General features: G+C 39.2%; 2 protein-coding genes across 14 annotated transcripts in view; one reads left to right on the plus strand and one right to left on the minus strand.

Moving 5' to 3' along the window:
- Positions 1-248: 248 nt before the first annotated feature.
- Positions 249-10,612, minus strand: LOC131943898 (serine/threonine-protein kinase Nek2). Of its 13 annotated transcripts, XM_059304222.1 has the most exons (10): positions 10,144-10,237; positions 9,926-10,005; positions 9,523-9,632; positions 7,826-7,939; positions 6,864-7,081; positions 6,264-6,501; positions 4,590-4,799; positions 2,715-2,892; positions 1,408-1,462; positions 249-552 (listed from the first exon to the last, which is right to left on the minus strand). In XM_059304222.1, the coding sequence occupies exons 4-10, from the start codon at positions 7,919-7,921 to the stop codon at positions 387-389; spliced, it is 1,161 nt and encodes a 386-aa protein (XP_059160205.1). In that variant the 5' UTR covers positions 7,922-7,939; positions 9,523-9,632; positions 9,926-10,005; positions 10,144-10,237; the 3' UTR covers positions 249-386. The 13 variants fall into 13 exon arrangements, with proteins under 13 accessions (XP_059160205.1, XP_059160194.1, XP_059160204.1 ...); XM_059304211.1 differs by lacking the exons at positions 9,926-10,005; positions 10,144-10,237 and adding an exon at positions 10,505-10,612 and having other exon boundaries at positions 7,826-7,942; XM_059304221.1 differs by lacking the exons at positions 9,926-10,005; positions 10,144-10,237 and adding an exon at positions 10,471-10,612.
- A 49-nt stretch (positions 10,613-10,661) lies between these two features.
- Positions 10,662-17,413, plus strand: part of LOC131943937 (zinc finger FYVE domain-containing protein 26) — a gene marked incomplete at its 3' end in the record, with an annotated part of 48,199 nt that continues 41,447 nt past the window's right edge. Inside the window, exons 1-3 of the mRNA XM_059304323.1 lie at positions 10,662-11,198; positions 13,078-13,159; positions 16,832-16,912. Coding sequence (XP_059160306.1) covers positions 10,897-11,198; positions 13,078-13,159; positions 16,832-16,912 — 465 coding nt within the window. The remainder of the gene's footprint in view (positions 11,199-13,077; positions 13,160-16,831; positions 16,913-17,413) is intronic.

Here is a 17,413-nt window from a genome sequence, read left to right on the forward strand (position 1 = left end):
TGGCTGTGTGTGCAAGAAATTTGAGAGTTCTAACTTAGTTATTGTAGAAGTTAGTAGGGGTCTCAAATAGACCCTTTACTGTTCAAAAAGCGAACGCATTTTTTAAGTTTTAAAAAATTCATAACTTTTTTAAAAATGGACATACATCAATAAATTTGGTGTTTCTGTTCTGATGAAAACAGTCTCTATCAGGTGGAAGTGTTAAATTTTATTTAATTTCATTATAAAAATTTCATTTTGAATACCTAATGGTAGATCAGCATTTATTCAGTTGTTGAAAATTTTCTCCACTAAGATTAACAATCTGAACTTTGATGTAAATCTTAGTTAATTAGACAAAGAAAGAAAATCATGTCTGCTACAGTTCAATTTCTACAAAGTCTATATCATGGTTTCCATTGGTCAGTCTGACCCTGGGCGGGCGTGGCACAAACTCTGGGACATTTGTTACAGCTGGGGCCTGGCATGGCTGCAGGACGGAACTTCCTACCTGGGCAGGCCACGGCACCAGATGTCTCCTGGTAATGGCATGTCTGCAGCAGCTCATTGGCCCTGTCAAAATACATTCATTCACTCACTGAAGGCTGGGAGTTACATTCATTCACTCACTCACTAAAAGTTACATTCATTCACTCACTGAAAGTTACATTCATTCACTCACTCACTCACTGAAGGCTGGGAGTTACATTCATTCACTCACTGAAAGTTACATTCATTCACTCACTCACTGAAAGTTACATTCATTCACTCACTCACTCACTGAAGGCTGGGAGTTACATTCATTCACTCACTCACTGAAAGTTACATTCATTCACTCACTCACTGAAGGCTGGGAGTTACATTCATTAACTCACTGAAGGCTGGGAGTTACATTCATTCACTCACTGAAAGTTACATTCATTCATTCACTCACTGAAAGTTACATTCATTCACTCACTGAAAGTTACATTCATTCACTCACTGAAAGCTGGGAGTTACATTCATTCACTCACTGAAAGTTACATTCATTCATTCACTCACTGAAAGTTACATTCATTCACTCACTGAAAGTTACATTCATTCACTCACTGAAAGCTGGGAGTTACATTCATTCACTCACTGAAAGTTACATTCATTCACTCACTCACTGAAAGTTACATTCACTCACTCACTGAAAGCTGGGAGTTACATTCATTCACTCACTCACTGAAAGCTGGGAGTTACATTCATTCAATCACTGAAAGTTACATTCATTCACTCACTCACTGAAAGTTACATTCACTCACTCACTGAAAGCTGGGAGTTACATTCATTCACTCACTGAAAGCTGGGAGTTACATTCATTCACTCACTCACTAAAAGTTACACTCACTCACTCACTGAAAGCTGGGAGTTCCTCACTAACAAGAATGTCCAACACATTTTTACCTCTTTAACTTGTCTTCCACCAATTTTTCCTTTACAGCAAGATTTCTCTCCCTTCCTGTAGACCAGCAGCAAATGGTTACATAACAAACATGACCACACGTAATGGTTGGAGCACATTACATAATCTGACCACACGTAATGGTTGGAGCACATTACATAATCTGACCACACGTAATGGTTGGAGCACATTACATAATCTGAGCACACGTAATGGTTGGAGCACATTACATAATCTGACCACACGTAATGGTTGGAGCACATTACATAATCTGACCACACGTAATGGTTGGAGCACATTACATAATCTGACCACACGTAATGGTTGGAGCACATTACATAATCTGACCACCCGTAATGGTTGGAGCACATTACATAACAAACATGACCACCCGTAATGGTTGGAGCACATTACATAATCTGACCACACGTAATGGTTGGAGCACATTACATAACAAACATGACCACACGTAATGGTTGGAGCACATTACATAATCTGACCACACGTAATGGTTGGAGCACATTACATAATCTGACCACACGTAATGGTTGGAGCACATTACATAATCTGACCACCCCTAATGGTTGGAGCACATTACATAACAAACATGACCACATGTAATGGTTGGAGCACATTATATAATCTGACCACCCGTAATGGTTGGAGCACATTACATAACAAACATGACCACATGTAATGGTTGGAGCACATTACATAATCTGACCACACGTAATGGTTGGAGCACATTACATAACAAACATGACCACACGTAATGGTTGGAGCACATTACATAATCTGACCACACGTAATGGTTGGAGCACATTACATAACAAACATGACCACACGTAATGGTTGGAGCACATTACATAATCTGACCACACGTAATGGTTGGAGCACATTACATAATCTGACCACACGTAATGGTTGGAGCACATTACATAATCTGACCACCCCTAATGGTTGGAGCACATTACATAACAAACATGACCACATGTAATGGTTGGAGCACATTACATAATCTGACCACACGTAATGGTTAGGGCACATTACAAACTGACCCAAAGAACCTACTTTCAATGAGATCAACATTTATCAAAGAACCTACTTTCAATGAGATCAACATTTATCAAAGAACCTACTTTCAATGAGATCAACATTTATCAAAGAACCTACTTTCAATGAGATCAACATTTATCAAAGAACCTACTTTCAATGAGATCAACATTTATCAAAGAACCTACTTTCAATGAGATCAACATTTATCAAAGAACCTACTTTCAATGAGATCAACATTTATCAAAGAACCTACTTTCAAGCTCCTTCTCTTTAAGTGCCAAGGCTTCAAGCTGTTTGAGGATATTTTCTTTCTGGCCATGAGCCCTGGCCACCACAGGCACTTGACCACTGGCCACCAGAGGGGGACGCTGACAGGCTCGCTGAAGCTCAGGTTCAGATAATAGGCTTTCAATGCTGGGACGTTTTGACACCTGACAAAGGGGAATTTATGACATGACATCCCCTGTATGACAGGACATGGAACATACAACATGACATCCAACATATGATGGGACATGGAACAGATGACATATGACAGGACATGAACATACAACATGACATCCAACATATGATGGGACATGGAACAGATGACATGACAGGACATGAACATACAACATGACATCCAACATATGATGGGACATGGAACAGATGACATGACAGGACATGGAACATACAACATGACATCCAACATATGATGGGACATGGAACAGATGACATATGACAGGACATGGAACATACATCATGACATCCAACATATGATGGGACATGGAACAGATGACATATGACAGGACATGGAACATCATGACATCCAACATATGATGGGACATGGAACAGATGACATATGACAGGACATGAACATACATCATGACATCCAACATATGATGGGACATGGAACAGATGACATATGACAGGACATGGAACATACAACATGACATCCAACATATGATGGGACATGGAACAGATGACATGACAGGACATGAACATACAACATGACATCCAACATATGATGGGACATGGAACAGATGACATGGACTGGACATGGAACATACATCATGACATCCAACAATATGATGGAACATGGAACAGATGACATGGACTGGACAAGGTAGTCTAGCATTAGGACAGAACACAAAAATGACCAAAAATAAAATACTTAAAAAAAACTTTTTAAAAAACCACGTTTTTCTTGTGGACTAAAAAGTAGAAAATAACTATTTACATACATTTGATGACAAAAAACGTGGGTACTTTCACCATCAAATTTCCCGACCCATCTGCCCGACCCACGTTTTTTGTCATCAAATGTATGTAAATAGTTATTTTCTACTTTTTAGTCCACAAGAAAAACGTGGTTTTTTAAAAAGTTTTTTTAAAGTATTTTGTTTTCTCCTTTTTAGTCCGTTGCTACACATGAAAAACGTGGTTTTTAAAAAAAGTTTTTTATATAGTTTATTTTCTACTTTATCCAATGACTTGATTAAGTATGACTTGACTAAGTGTTTATAAATACACGGACTAAAAATCTTGAGCGACCAGGATTCGAACCTGGGTTGTCGCGGCCACAACGCGAAGTACTAACCACTATACGATCACGGCCAGCGCGCTCACATCGATTGGGGCCGAAGTAACTGTGTCAATAGGCCTCCAGTCTTGTCGGTATCTTTAGAAATCATGTCCTCAATTTTATGGTCCTTAGGGCGTAATTAAATTAAGCTAATTACGGTCTCTAATTGCTAGTTTTTATGATTGCATCTGAAATTGTTAGGCGAAAGTAGCCTGCATGCCAAATTTCAGATCTATAGAGCAATCAGAAGTGGGCTAATTTTCGATGTCAATTTTAACAACAAACAAACACACGCGAAGCTGAGTTAATAAAAACGTGTTAAAAAAATAACATTAAGATAACAGTAAACAAATCACCTTTACCATAAACCATAATAGTTTTTCTACTGAATGCTACTGAACTGATGTAACGCCAAGAGTCAGGCAGTGAATGGAACCTAATGCCAAGAGTCAGGCAGTGAATGGAACCTAATGCCAAGAGTCAGGCAGTGAATGGAGCCTAATGCCAAGAGTCAGGCAGTGAATGGAACCTAATGCCAAGAGTCAGCCAGTGAATGGAACCTACCTCTACCTGCAGCATCTTCCTAATGATGAGATCCAGCTGAGAGGAGTAAGAGTGTGGCAGACGTGAGAACTCTCCGGCCCGGATCTTATGATTTAATTCTGTCTGATTGGCAGCAACAAATGGAGGAGCAAGGGCACACAACTCATACAGCATGCAGCCCAAAGACCAAACATCGGACTTGTCGTTGTACGACTGGTTGTTGACCAGCTCCTGTACAACATGGGGAGAAATGGGATCACTGACTCAATACAACATGGGGAGAAATGGGATTACTGACTCAATACAACATGGGAAATGGGATCACTGACTCAATACAACATGGGAAATGGGATCACTGACTCAATACAACATGGGGAGAAATGGGATCACTGACTCAATACAACATGGGGAGAAATGGGATTACTGACTCAATACAACATGGGAAATGGGATCACTGACTCAATACAACATGGGAAATGAGATCACTGACTCAATACAACATGGGAAATGGGATCACTGACTCAATACAACATGGGAAATGAGATCACTGACTCAATACAACATGGGGAGAAATGGGATCACTGACTCAATACAACATGGGGAGAAATGGGATCACTGACTCAATACAACATGGGAAATGGGATCACTGACTCAATACAACATGGGAAATGGGATCACTGACTTAATACAACATGGGAAATGGGATCACTGACTCAATACAACATGGGAAATGGGATCACTGACTCAATACAACATGGGGAGAAATGGGATCACTGACTCAATACAACATGGTAAATGGGATCACTGACTCAATACAACATGGGAAATGGGATCACTGACTCAATACAACATGGGAAATGGGATCACTGACTCAATACAACATGGGGAGAAATGGGATCACTGACTCAATACAACATGGGGAGAAATGGGATCACTGACTCAATACAACATGGGGAGAAATGGGATCACTGACTCAATACAACACGGGAAATGGGATCACTGACTCAATACAACATGGGGAGAAATGGGATCACTGACTCAATACAACATGGGAAATGGGATCACTGACTCAATGTAACATGGGAAATAGGATCACTGACTCAATACAACATGGGAAATGGTTGCTTATGTGAAAGTTGGTCTGTTGCTATGGGTCAAACCGGTCTGTTGCTATGTGTCAAACAGGTCTGTTGCTATGGGTCAAACAGGTCTGTTGCTATGGGTCAAACAGGTCTGTTGCTATGGGTCAACCAGGTCTGTTGCTATGGGTCAAACCGGTCTGTTGCTATGTGTCAAACAGGTCTGTTGCTATGGGTCAAACAGGTCTGTTGCTATGGGTCAAACAGGTCTGTTGCTATGGGTCAAACAGGTCTGTTGCTATGGGTCAAACAGGTCTGTTGCTATGGGTCAAACCGGTGTATTGCTATGGGTCAAACAGGTCTGTTGCTATGGGTCAAACAGGTCTGTTGCTATGGGTCAAACAGGTGTATTGCTATGGGTCAAACAGGTCTGTTGCTATGGGTCAAACAGGTCTGTTGCTATGGGTCAAACAGGTCTGTTGCTATGGGTCAAACAGGTCTGTTGCTATGGGTCAAACAGGTCTGTTGCTATGGGTCAAACAGGTCTGTTGCTATGGGTCAAACAGGTCTGTTGCTATGGGTCAAACAGGACTGTTTGTGCAAATGTCCGACCTACTGGTGACATATAGTACGGGGTCCCAACATAAGTTCTGGCAAAACTTGTCTCATGATGCAGGACACGCGCCAGGCCAAAGTCTCCCAACTTGACGTTGGAATCTGTATCCAGGAAAACATTGGCAGGCTTCAAGTCTCTGTGGAGAACAGCCTGCCCATTTTTTCTTCTATGACATTCTCTCAGAGCTAGAGTCGTTTGGCTTAGGATTTTCCATGCAAATTCTTCAGTCACATGAGTTCTGAAATGTAGTAAAAATCTTGGTAATATTGGAAGAACAAACAAAATTTGTTGCTATCGTCATCCAACTGGCCTAAAGTATTTATAGACTGAGTAGAATGATGGTGCTGATGCCAGACAAACTGTTGAGGAAATAAACACTGCTTATATCCTCTTACAAAAGATGTGTATTTCATTGATTCAGTAACATTTCTTCAGTCTGATAAAATCATTATTTTCTTAGATGAACCCCAGTACTGGCACTAACCTCTAGCCCTAACCAAAAAATGCAAGTTTATTTTATCATTTGTTGACTGAAATAAGCACTTAGCAAGCAGTAAGTGATCTAAAGCTTTTCATAGACTGAGTGCAGAAGCAGCTGACCCATCTTTTCTGTGTCTGGCTATGATGGAGGCTAGGTCTCCACCTGGACAATATTCCATGATGATGTAAATGGTAGCTCTAGAGCGGTCAATAATTCTGTCGTGGTACTTGACAATATGCTTGTGGCGCAGCTCACGCAGCAGGTTGACCTCTGACACCAACATTTGTTTCTCTGACTCACTCATTGATCCATAGTCCATTTCCTTCCACACCAGAATCTGTCAAGTTAGTTGTACACGTCAGATGGTATGTCTAGTTGTACACGTCAGATGGTATGTCTAGTTGTACACGTCAGATGGTATGTCTAGTTGTATATGTCAGATGGTATGTCTAGTTGTACACGTCAGATGGTATGTCTAGTTGTATATGTCAGATGGTATGTCTAGTTGTACACATCAGATGGTATGTCTAGTTGTACACATCAGATGGTATGTCTAGTTGTACATGTCAGATGGTATGTCAAGTTGTACATGTCAGATGGTATGTCTAGTTGTACATGTCAGATGGTATGTCTAGTTGTACACGTCAGATGGTATGTCTAGTTGTACATGTCAGATGGTATGTCTAGTTGTACATGTCAGATGGTATGTCTAGTTGTACACATCAGATGGTATGTCTAGTTGTACATGTCAGATGGTATGTCTAGTTGTACATGTCAGATGGTATGTCTAGTTGTACATGTCAGATGGTATGTCTAGTTGTACATGTCAGATGGTATGTCTAGTTGTACACATCAGATGGTATGTCTAGTTGTACATGTCAGATGGTATGTCTAGTTGTACATGTCAGATGGTATGTCTAGTTGTACATGTCAGATGGTATGTCTAGTTGTACATGTCAGATGGTATGTCTAGTTGTACACATCAGATGGTATGTCTAGTTGTACACGTCAGATGGTATGTCTAGCTTTACCAGAGGTGGTATGCAGTTGTAAAATAGCTCTATGATAAAAATAACAAAACCTTCCCATCTCTCTTTCTTCTGATTTTCCTACAAGTTCCATACGATCCTGTTCCTATAGTGGATATCACGTCAAAATCTTCTAAACTTGCTGGCATTTTTTTGGAGCACGGTACCTGCTGAAAGGTTTTTTGTTTGAAAAGGTTTCAGTAATGGCTGTCACCATGTGAGAACATTGGTGCGCTTTATTTGAACTAATCTTTCATGGGTCAAACACTTATTTCAACTAATCTTTCATGGGTCAAACACTTATTTCAACTAATCTTTCATGGGTCAAACACTTATTTCAACTAATCTTTCATGGGTCAAACACTTATTTGAACTAATCTTTCATGGGTCAAACACTTATTTCAACTAATCTTTCATGGGTCAAACACTTATTTGAACTAATCTTTCATGGGTCAAACACTTATTTCAACTAATCTTTCATGGGTCAAACACTTATTTCAACTAATCTTTCATGGGTCAAACACTTATTTGAACTAATCTTTCATGGGTCAAACACTTATTTGAACTAATCTTTCATGGGTCAAACACTTATTTGAACTAATCTTTCATGGGTCAAACACTTATTTCAACTAATCTTTCATAGGTCAAACACTTATTTGAACTAATCTTTCATAGGTCAAACACTTATTTGAACTAATGTTACATAGGTCAAACACTTATTTGAACTAATCTTTCATAGGTCAAACACTTATTTGAACTAATCTTTCATAAGTCAAACACTTATTTGAACTAATCTTTCATAGGTCAAACACTTATTTGAACTAATGTTACATAGGTCAAACACTTATTTGAACTAATCTTTCATAGGTCAAACACTTATTTGAACTAATCTTTCATAGGTCAAACACTTATTTGAACTAATGTTACATAGGTCAAACCAAACACTTTCTCATCCATTAGATTCAAGTCATAGTTTAGCGCTACTAACATGACTTGAAGCCCTGCACCAAATTTTAACCCAGACATGAAGTTTAACCGAATCAGTAACTTAAACCCATATGTTTGAAAGACTTTCATTGATAACTTGTACTATACAAAGAACTGGCTGGATATAGATCTCATAATTTCACTCATCAGTCTTTCTGACAAGAAAGCTCTGCCGTCACAAGAAAACAGGAGGAAATAATCAAGTCAAAAGTTAAATGCTGGAAAAGTACAGCATTGATACTGATTGTCATGATAATAGAGACACGATTAGTTATTAAAAATTAATATAAAGATTATAGTCAATGATAAAAGTCTTAAAAGAGGAAATGACAATATTAATCACGAGCCGACCTGCGGCGTATCACATGCCGCTGTTTAGTTTTATTTTCTACTTTTCAGTAATTCATAATTTGTGAATTCGACAGTACCAAAGCTGCCACTGAAAATATTTGCTTTAAAACACTAAAACCCTCCTTTCCCCCAACCCAACCCCTCCCCAGTGAAAGCAGCCTCCTCTTAGTTACCTCCCCTAAGTTTAAAATAGTTTCAAACTAAATTATCTGCCCCTTATAGCCATCGCTAAACCCGTCTCTACAATCGTAAACATTTAGCGTGAACCAGAGCTCACCAGACCATATGGGGGTGGTAGCGATATGCCTAGAGAGGAAGAGAGGGGGCTGCTAGGCGCGCTTACAGTTACAGCTTGGTGTTTTCTAACGTCTCCAAGAAGATAATTATATATAGATAAATCACAAGTGAATACCTTGGTTTTAATGGTGAAGTGAACTATTCATCGAGGATGGTTGGTTGGTTGCCACAAGGTTGCAGATATTTGTCTTTTAATTATTGCAAGCTAGTTGTATGTGGTCACAACTTCATAAAGAACAAATTTCAAATTACTCATTTAAAGTAGAGAATAAAATAATAGTAAACCTTTTGAATAAGCTTTTAATGCAGAGAAAAAAATAAAACTTTCTTTCATAAAAAAAGCATTCTAGTAGTAAGGTTTTACTTTTTATAAGCCTATTTGTTTTATTATTAACTTCTTTAATACTTGTTACCCATACCATACTGGCAGCCATTATTCATATAAGCCATAAGGCTAGGGCCTACTCAATATGAAATTCTAATAATTTGTTAATAAAACCTACAACTACACTACTCACAACGTGAGAATACGTGAATTATTACTAGATCTACTACACATCACATATTTATGGAACACCCACAGCCTCCTCAGTCCGATCTAGTAGTATACAAAAAAATTTAATACCTAGGCCTATAGTATTAAATATAAATAATTAGTTACTAAACTATTCTATTACTAGGCCTATAGAATAGAGTTACATTTTATAGTAATATAGTCTAGTAGATCTATTACTACATTTTAAAAATCATTAGTCCTACTCCACTCATTTTACTGATTTTAGGACTTATTTCATCTTAATAATGTGATCTACATTAAACTTTATAGATCTACTACTAGAGTTAGATCGGAGCTGTTTATAGATTCTAGATCTAAATACTGAAAAGTATAATCCAAAATAAACAAGTTTTGACATGATGATCACGATTCACTTTCGAGATTTGATCATTTGACGTATTGAAGATTGTGTACTGTAGAGTCAGAGTACTGTAGTGCTAGATCTAGTCGTAATCTAGATAGTAGATCTATTTAAAAAATCTACTAATCTAGAGATCTAGATCAAACCTGTAACTTGAGATTCTTATCTGGGGGTTCTAACATTAAAAATCTTTGAAATAGTTATTTTGTGTCGAAGAAAAATGAGATTCTTGGCTTTCACTTATCAAAAGTTATTGAATCTTAAATTTCCCGCATAGGTCATGACCTATGACCTATTTAATCTCATTTGCACAGGAAAAAATACACAGGAAGAGGAGTTGGCACGTGACAGCTCAAAATGGCGATCTCCGTAGTTGAGTAAAATAGTAAATATTAGTAAATGTTAAAAAACAAATTTATTAAACAGACCTTGTTAAAGGATTAAAAATGATAAATAATAGAACTTACTTGGGAGCAGATTTAACAGTTTTCCAGCGTCTGGGCGATAGCATCTATACAAAATAGTGAAAATACAGAGCATATTCTACAATAAAAATATTTTAAAATTTTAAAATGGAAACTGAATACACAGTTCTAAATTTTTTGGACGATCACAATGATATCGAATGGAGGAAAAAAATTGAAGATTTAATCAAATATTTTTGTAACAATGTTTTTCTTGGACAATGGGAATTAGCTAGATGTGCAGTCCCCATTTTAAATGAGTCAAATGACGAATCATCAGAAAATATTGTGAAACCAGCAGCCAGCCCCAAAAATGATGATCTAGGCAACAAAGAAATAGAAAGGAATATGAATGCCAAGATCTTCACTAACATGCTTATTGATGTTACACAATACCCTTTTTCTCAAAGGTTTGATTTAAGGATTGATTTAAATTACATCACAGATATCCAATAATGCCACAATAATGGAATCTTTTAAAAATAAACCGGGAGTGATCTCCCCTAAACTATCTCGAATATTCTTATATAAAACAACAGGGGATGGGAACTCAGGATAGTTATGATTTTTAATCCATTTTAAATACTTAAACTTTTTAAAATAGAATAGAATCTCATAGAAAAAGAATTGCGCACCAAGTGAGCGCCAAATAAAGATGTTCATAATAGTGCGCAAAATTATTAGTACTTTATAAATTTACATGCGTTTTTTGAGAAATCGGAAATAGCGTAAATTAGTACTTCCGGTCAACGGAAATTACTCAAAATTTGACAGAAGGTAGAGAATTAGATCTTTTACTTACATGTGAAATTTCATTTATCTATCCGAAAATAGTACTCAAGTTATAGGCTTTTGAAAAATTCAAAATAGAAAAAGTACCACTTCTGGTTATTGGAAATCGCTCAAAAGTTGATACGGATCTACGATTTTGAAAAAATACTTATATATGAAATTTCATCAACCTAGCTGAAACGGTACTCAAGTTATCGTGTTTACACACAGAAACACACACAGACAGACAGACATACGGACAAGATTGCAAAATTATGTTTTTCCGTATCAGTGAGGTGTAAAACATTGAGATTTGTAAAAATCTCGATTTTTTTTTTTTTGCACGATTACAAGACTTTCTCTATACTTCGTATATACGAGAAAGTAAAAAGAGGTGTTTAAATGGGCAGTTGGTAGTAAACAAATTTTGAAATATAATGACTTCGTAATTTCAGCGCAAACCTTAACCCCTAGCTTAGCTGTAACCCTAATTAAATTAAATTAATTGCTGACCATAACACTTAACATGAGAGTACAATTCTACTAACAATCTAGCACACATGAGTCTATTGTTGGACATCAGTAAAATTAATACTTCCATTTGCACATTAAGGGGACACAGATTTGCTATTTTCCTGACCTACTTTTCTTTTCTTTTGGCTGTTTTTCTCAGTTCGCAGCTTTAAAACACTAAAAAGCCTACTAATACAACTTTTGTCACGAGGGAATTGTGATGGGTTTCATAAAAAGAAAAGTATTTGGTAATTAATATGCAAATTTTGAAACTTTTGAATACTAAAAAGGTTCAATATTTTAGACCTTGTAAAATTCTTACTAGTTACTATTTCAAAAAGTTGTCGTGACAAAAGTTTTAATATATATTGAAATATAAGCAGTTTAAATTTGATTGCTATAAGTACATAAATAAAAAAGCCTTAGCATTTTTAAAAGTACCAAAAATTCAAAATGGTGGGGTTTTTTTTGGGTTGCCATGATAATCAAAATTGTTTTCAACCATTTTTTGCTGTTTATACTTACTTTCATGTGCCAAACATGGTAATAGTATTCAAAAGCCTTTAGATTTTAAATTGTAAAAAATAGAAAAAACATCCCCTTAACATACGCTTAAGATTTAGTCAGTTACCTGTTTGTTTTAAAATTCATTATTATGTCAGTTGACAGGCCTAGGCTTAGAGTTGAGATGAGCTGTGTCAATGTGAGACACCTGTAAGATAACCAGTGTTATGTTAATAGCTTTTAATGTAAGAATTTACATTACTGTCTGCCACACAACAGCTACCAATAATTTTGTGATGCAAACACGTGTGATTACATTTTTTCTAGTACCAATGTGATTTGCCTATGGCCTGTCTGTCATAAATCTTTGTTTGTTAGTAAAGGGATAGGTAGAATTAGGGTTAATTTAATTAAAAATTATATTTGTCTTAATTTTGACCTCCTTCAATTATACCTGTAATATCCCAATAAAATGTAACTTCTTAATGAAATGCTTTCCAGCCTAGGCTCCAGAAGTGTGCCATCACCCCATCACTTGTCATGGCTGTGTATACTGGCACTGAACACAGGACGCTCTCTAAAGGTGTGGCCACCAACACATACATCACCTCCACCTCAGTGTACATCACCTCCACCAACACATACATCACCTCCACCAACACATACATCACCTCCACCAACACTTACATCACCTCCACCAACACATACATCACATCCACCAACACATACATCACCTCCACCAACACATACATCACCTCCACCAACACATACATCACCTCCACCAACACATCCATCACCTCCACCAACACATACATCACCTCCACCAACACATACATCACCTCCACCAACACATACATCACCTCCACCTCAGTGTACATCACCTCCACCAACACATACATCACATCCACCAACACATACATCACCTCCACCAACACATACATCACCTCCACCAACACATACATCACCTCCACCAACACATCCATCACCTCCACCAACACATACATCACCTCCACCAACACATACATCACCTCCACCAACACATACATCACCTCCACCAACACATACATCACCTCCACCAACACATCCATCACCTCCACCAACACATACATCACCTCCACCAACACATACATCACCTCCACCAACACATACATCACCTCCACCAACACATACATCACCACCACCAACACATACATCACCTCCACCAACACATACATCACATCCACCAACACATACATCACCTCCACCAACACATACATCACCTCCACCAACACATACATCACCTCCACCAACACATACATCACCTACACCAACACATACATCACCTCCACCTCGGCATACATCACCTCCACCAACACATACATCACCTCCACCAACACATACATCACCTCCACCTCAGTGTACATCACCTCCACCAACACATACATCACCTCCACCAACACATACATCACCTCCACCAACACATACATCACCTCCACCAGCACATACATCACCTCCACCAACACATACATCACCTCCACCAACACATACATCACCTCCACCAACACATACATCACCTCCACCAACACATACATCACCTCCACCAACACATACATCACCTCCACCAACACATACATCACCTCCACCAACACATACATCACCTCCACCAACACATACATCACCTCCACCTCAGCATACATCACCTCCACCAACACATACATCACCTCCACCAACACATACATCACCTCCACCAACACATACATCACCTCCACCAACACATACATCACCTCCACCTCAGCATACATCACCTCCACCAGCACATACATCACCTCCACCAACACATACATCACCTCCACCAACACATTCATCACCTCCACCTCAGCATACATCACCTCCACCTCAGCATACATCACCTCCACCTCAGCATACATCACCTCCACCAGCACATACATCACCTCCACCAACACATACATCACCTCCACCAACACATACATCACCTCCACCAACACATACATCACCTCCACCAACACATACATCACCTCCACCAACACATACATCACCTCCACCAACACTTACATCACCTCCACCAACACATACATCACCTCCACCAACACATACATCACCTCCACCTCAGCATACATCACCTCCACCTCAGCATACATCACCTCCACCAACACATACATCACCTCCACCAACACAAACATCATCTCCACCAACACATACATCACCTCCACCAACACATACATCACCTCCACCAACACATACATCACCTCCACCAACACATACATCACCTCCACCTCAGCATACATCACCTCCACCTCAGCATACATCACCTCCACCTCAGCATACATCACCTCCACCTCAGCATACATCACCTCCACCAACACATACATCACCTCCACCAACACATACATCACCTCCACCAACACATACATCACCTCCACCAACACATACATCACCTCCACCTCAGCATACATCACCTCCACCAACACATACATCACCTCCACCAACACATACATCACCTCCACCAACACATACATCACCTCCACCTCAGCATACATCACCTCCACCAGCACATACATCACCTCCACCAACACATACATCACCTCCACCAACACATACATCACCTCCACCAACACATACATCACCTCCACCAACACATACATCACCTCCACCTCAGCATACATCACCTCCACCAACACATACATCACCTCCACCAACACATACATCACCTCCACCAACACATACATCACCTCCACCAACACATACATCACCTCCACCTCAGCATACATCACCTCCACCAGCACATACATCACCTCCACCAACACATACATCACCTCCACCAACACATACATCACCTCCACCAACACATACATCACCTCCACCTCAGCATACATCACCTCCACCAACTCATACATCACCTCCACCTCAGCATACATCACCTCCACCAACACATACATCACCTCCACCAACACATACATCACCTCCACCAACACATACATCACCTCCACCAACACATACATCACCTCCACCAACACATACAACACCTCCACCTCAGCATACAACACCTCCACCAACACATACATCACCTCCACCAACACATACATCACCTCCACCAACACATACAACACCTCCACCTCAGCATACATCACCTCCACCTCAGCATACATCACCTCCACCAACACATACATCACCTCCACCAACACATACATCACCTCCACCTCAGCATACATCACCTCCACCTCAGCATACATCACCTCCACCAACACATACATCACCTCCACCAACACATACATCACCTCCACCTCAGCATACATCACCTCCACCAACACATACATCACCTCCACCAACACATACATCACCTCCACCTCAGCATACATCACCTCCACCAACACATACATCACCTCCACCAACACATACATCACCTCCACCTCAGCATACATCACCTCCACCTCAGCATACATCACCTCCACCAACACATACATCACCTCCACATCAGTATACATCACCTCCACCAACACATACATCACCTCCACCAACACATACATCACCTCCACCAACACATACATCACCTCCACCTCAGCATACATCACCTCCACCTCAGCATACATCACCTCCACCAACACATACATCACCTCCACATCAGTATACATCACCTCCACCAACACATACATCACCTCCACCAACACATACATCACCTCCACCAACACATACATCACCTCCACCTCAGCATACATCACCTCCACCAACACATACATCACCTCCACCAACACATACATCACCTCCACCAACACATACATCACCTCCACCAACACATACATCACCTCCACCAACACATACATCACCTCCACCAACACATACATCACCTCCACCAACACTTACATCACCTCCACCAATACATACATCACCTCCACCTCAGTATACATCACCTCCACCTCAGCATACAACACCTCCACCAACACATACATCACCTCCACCTACATTTTCAAAACTTACAACACATATTAAAATAACTCAGTTACAAGATTCTACGTCTAAAAATACATGCGTAAATGAATGCCTTATAAAATGTTGCTTCACTTTTGGTATATAACTTGCTGGCAGCTATATGCTGATGGGTATGCTAGTTGTAAATGCAGACAAGAATTCAATTTGTCTGTTTAGCAAATTCAAACAATTTGTTTGAGGGAGAGACTTGTATTCTAGATATCAATGGCCACAACATTTTACTGCCACCTAATTTTTTGTTGTCTTCTTCTTTCCACTTTTGATGATATAGGTGTCAGATGAGCTTTGTAAAGAAGTGGATTTTCGTTTGACACTTTCAAGTCTACAGGTTAATGATGTGTCTTTATGCCAGGTAAATAAAAACATTTAAGGCCTAACACATTTTTCTTTATACCAGGTAAACAAAAACATTCTAAGCCTACCAGATTTGTCTTTATGCCTGTAAACTAAAACATTCTAAGCCTAACACATCTTTATGCCAGGTAAACTAAAACATTCTAAGCCTACCACATTTGTCTTTATGCCAGGTAAACTAAAACATTCTAAGCCTACCACATTTGTCTTTATGCCAGGTAAACTAAAACATTCTAAGCCTAACACATCTTTATGCCAGGTAAACTAAAACATTCTAAGCCTACCACATTTGTCTTTATGCCAGGTAAACTAAAACATTCTAAGCCTACCACATTTGTCTTTATGCCAGGTAAACTAAAACATTCTAGGCCTACCACATTTGTCTTTATGCCAGGTAAACTAAAACATTCTAAGCCTGTAACACATTTGTCTTTATGCCAGGTAAACTAAAACATTCTAAGCCTACCACATTTGTCTTTATGCCAGGTAAACTAAAACA

This window comes from Physella acuta, unplaced genomic scaffold, assembly GCF_028476545.2.
Source record: "Physella acuta isolate Inbredline_101_S28 unplaced genomic scaffold, ASM2847654v3 ptg000473l, whole genome shotgun sequence".
In the NCBI taxonomy this organism is placed as follows: Eukaryota; Metazoa; Mollusca; class Gastropoda; family Physidae; genus Physella; species Physella acuta.

Excerpts from the sequence above, each read along its gene's own strand:
- LOC131943898 (XM_059304211.1), bottom strand. The coding sequence starts at position 7,921 with ATGCCAGCAAGTTTAGAAGATTTTGACGTGATATCCACTATAGGAACA. Across the intron at positions 2,893-4,589 it reads GGAAGATGCTGCAGGTAGAG|GTGTCAAAACGTCCCAGCAT; the intron begins GTAGGTTCCATT and ends CCCCTTTGTCAG. Across the intron at positions 1,463-2,714 it reads TAAAGAGAAGGAGCTTGAAA|GAAGGGAGAGAAATCTTGCT; the intron begins GTAGGTTCTTTG and ends GCTGGTCTACAG.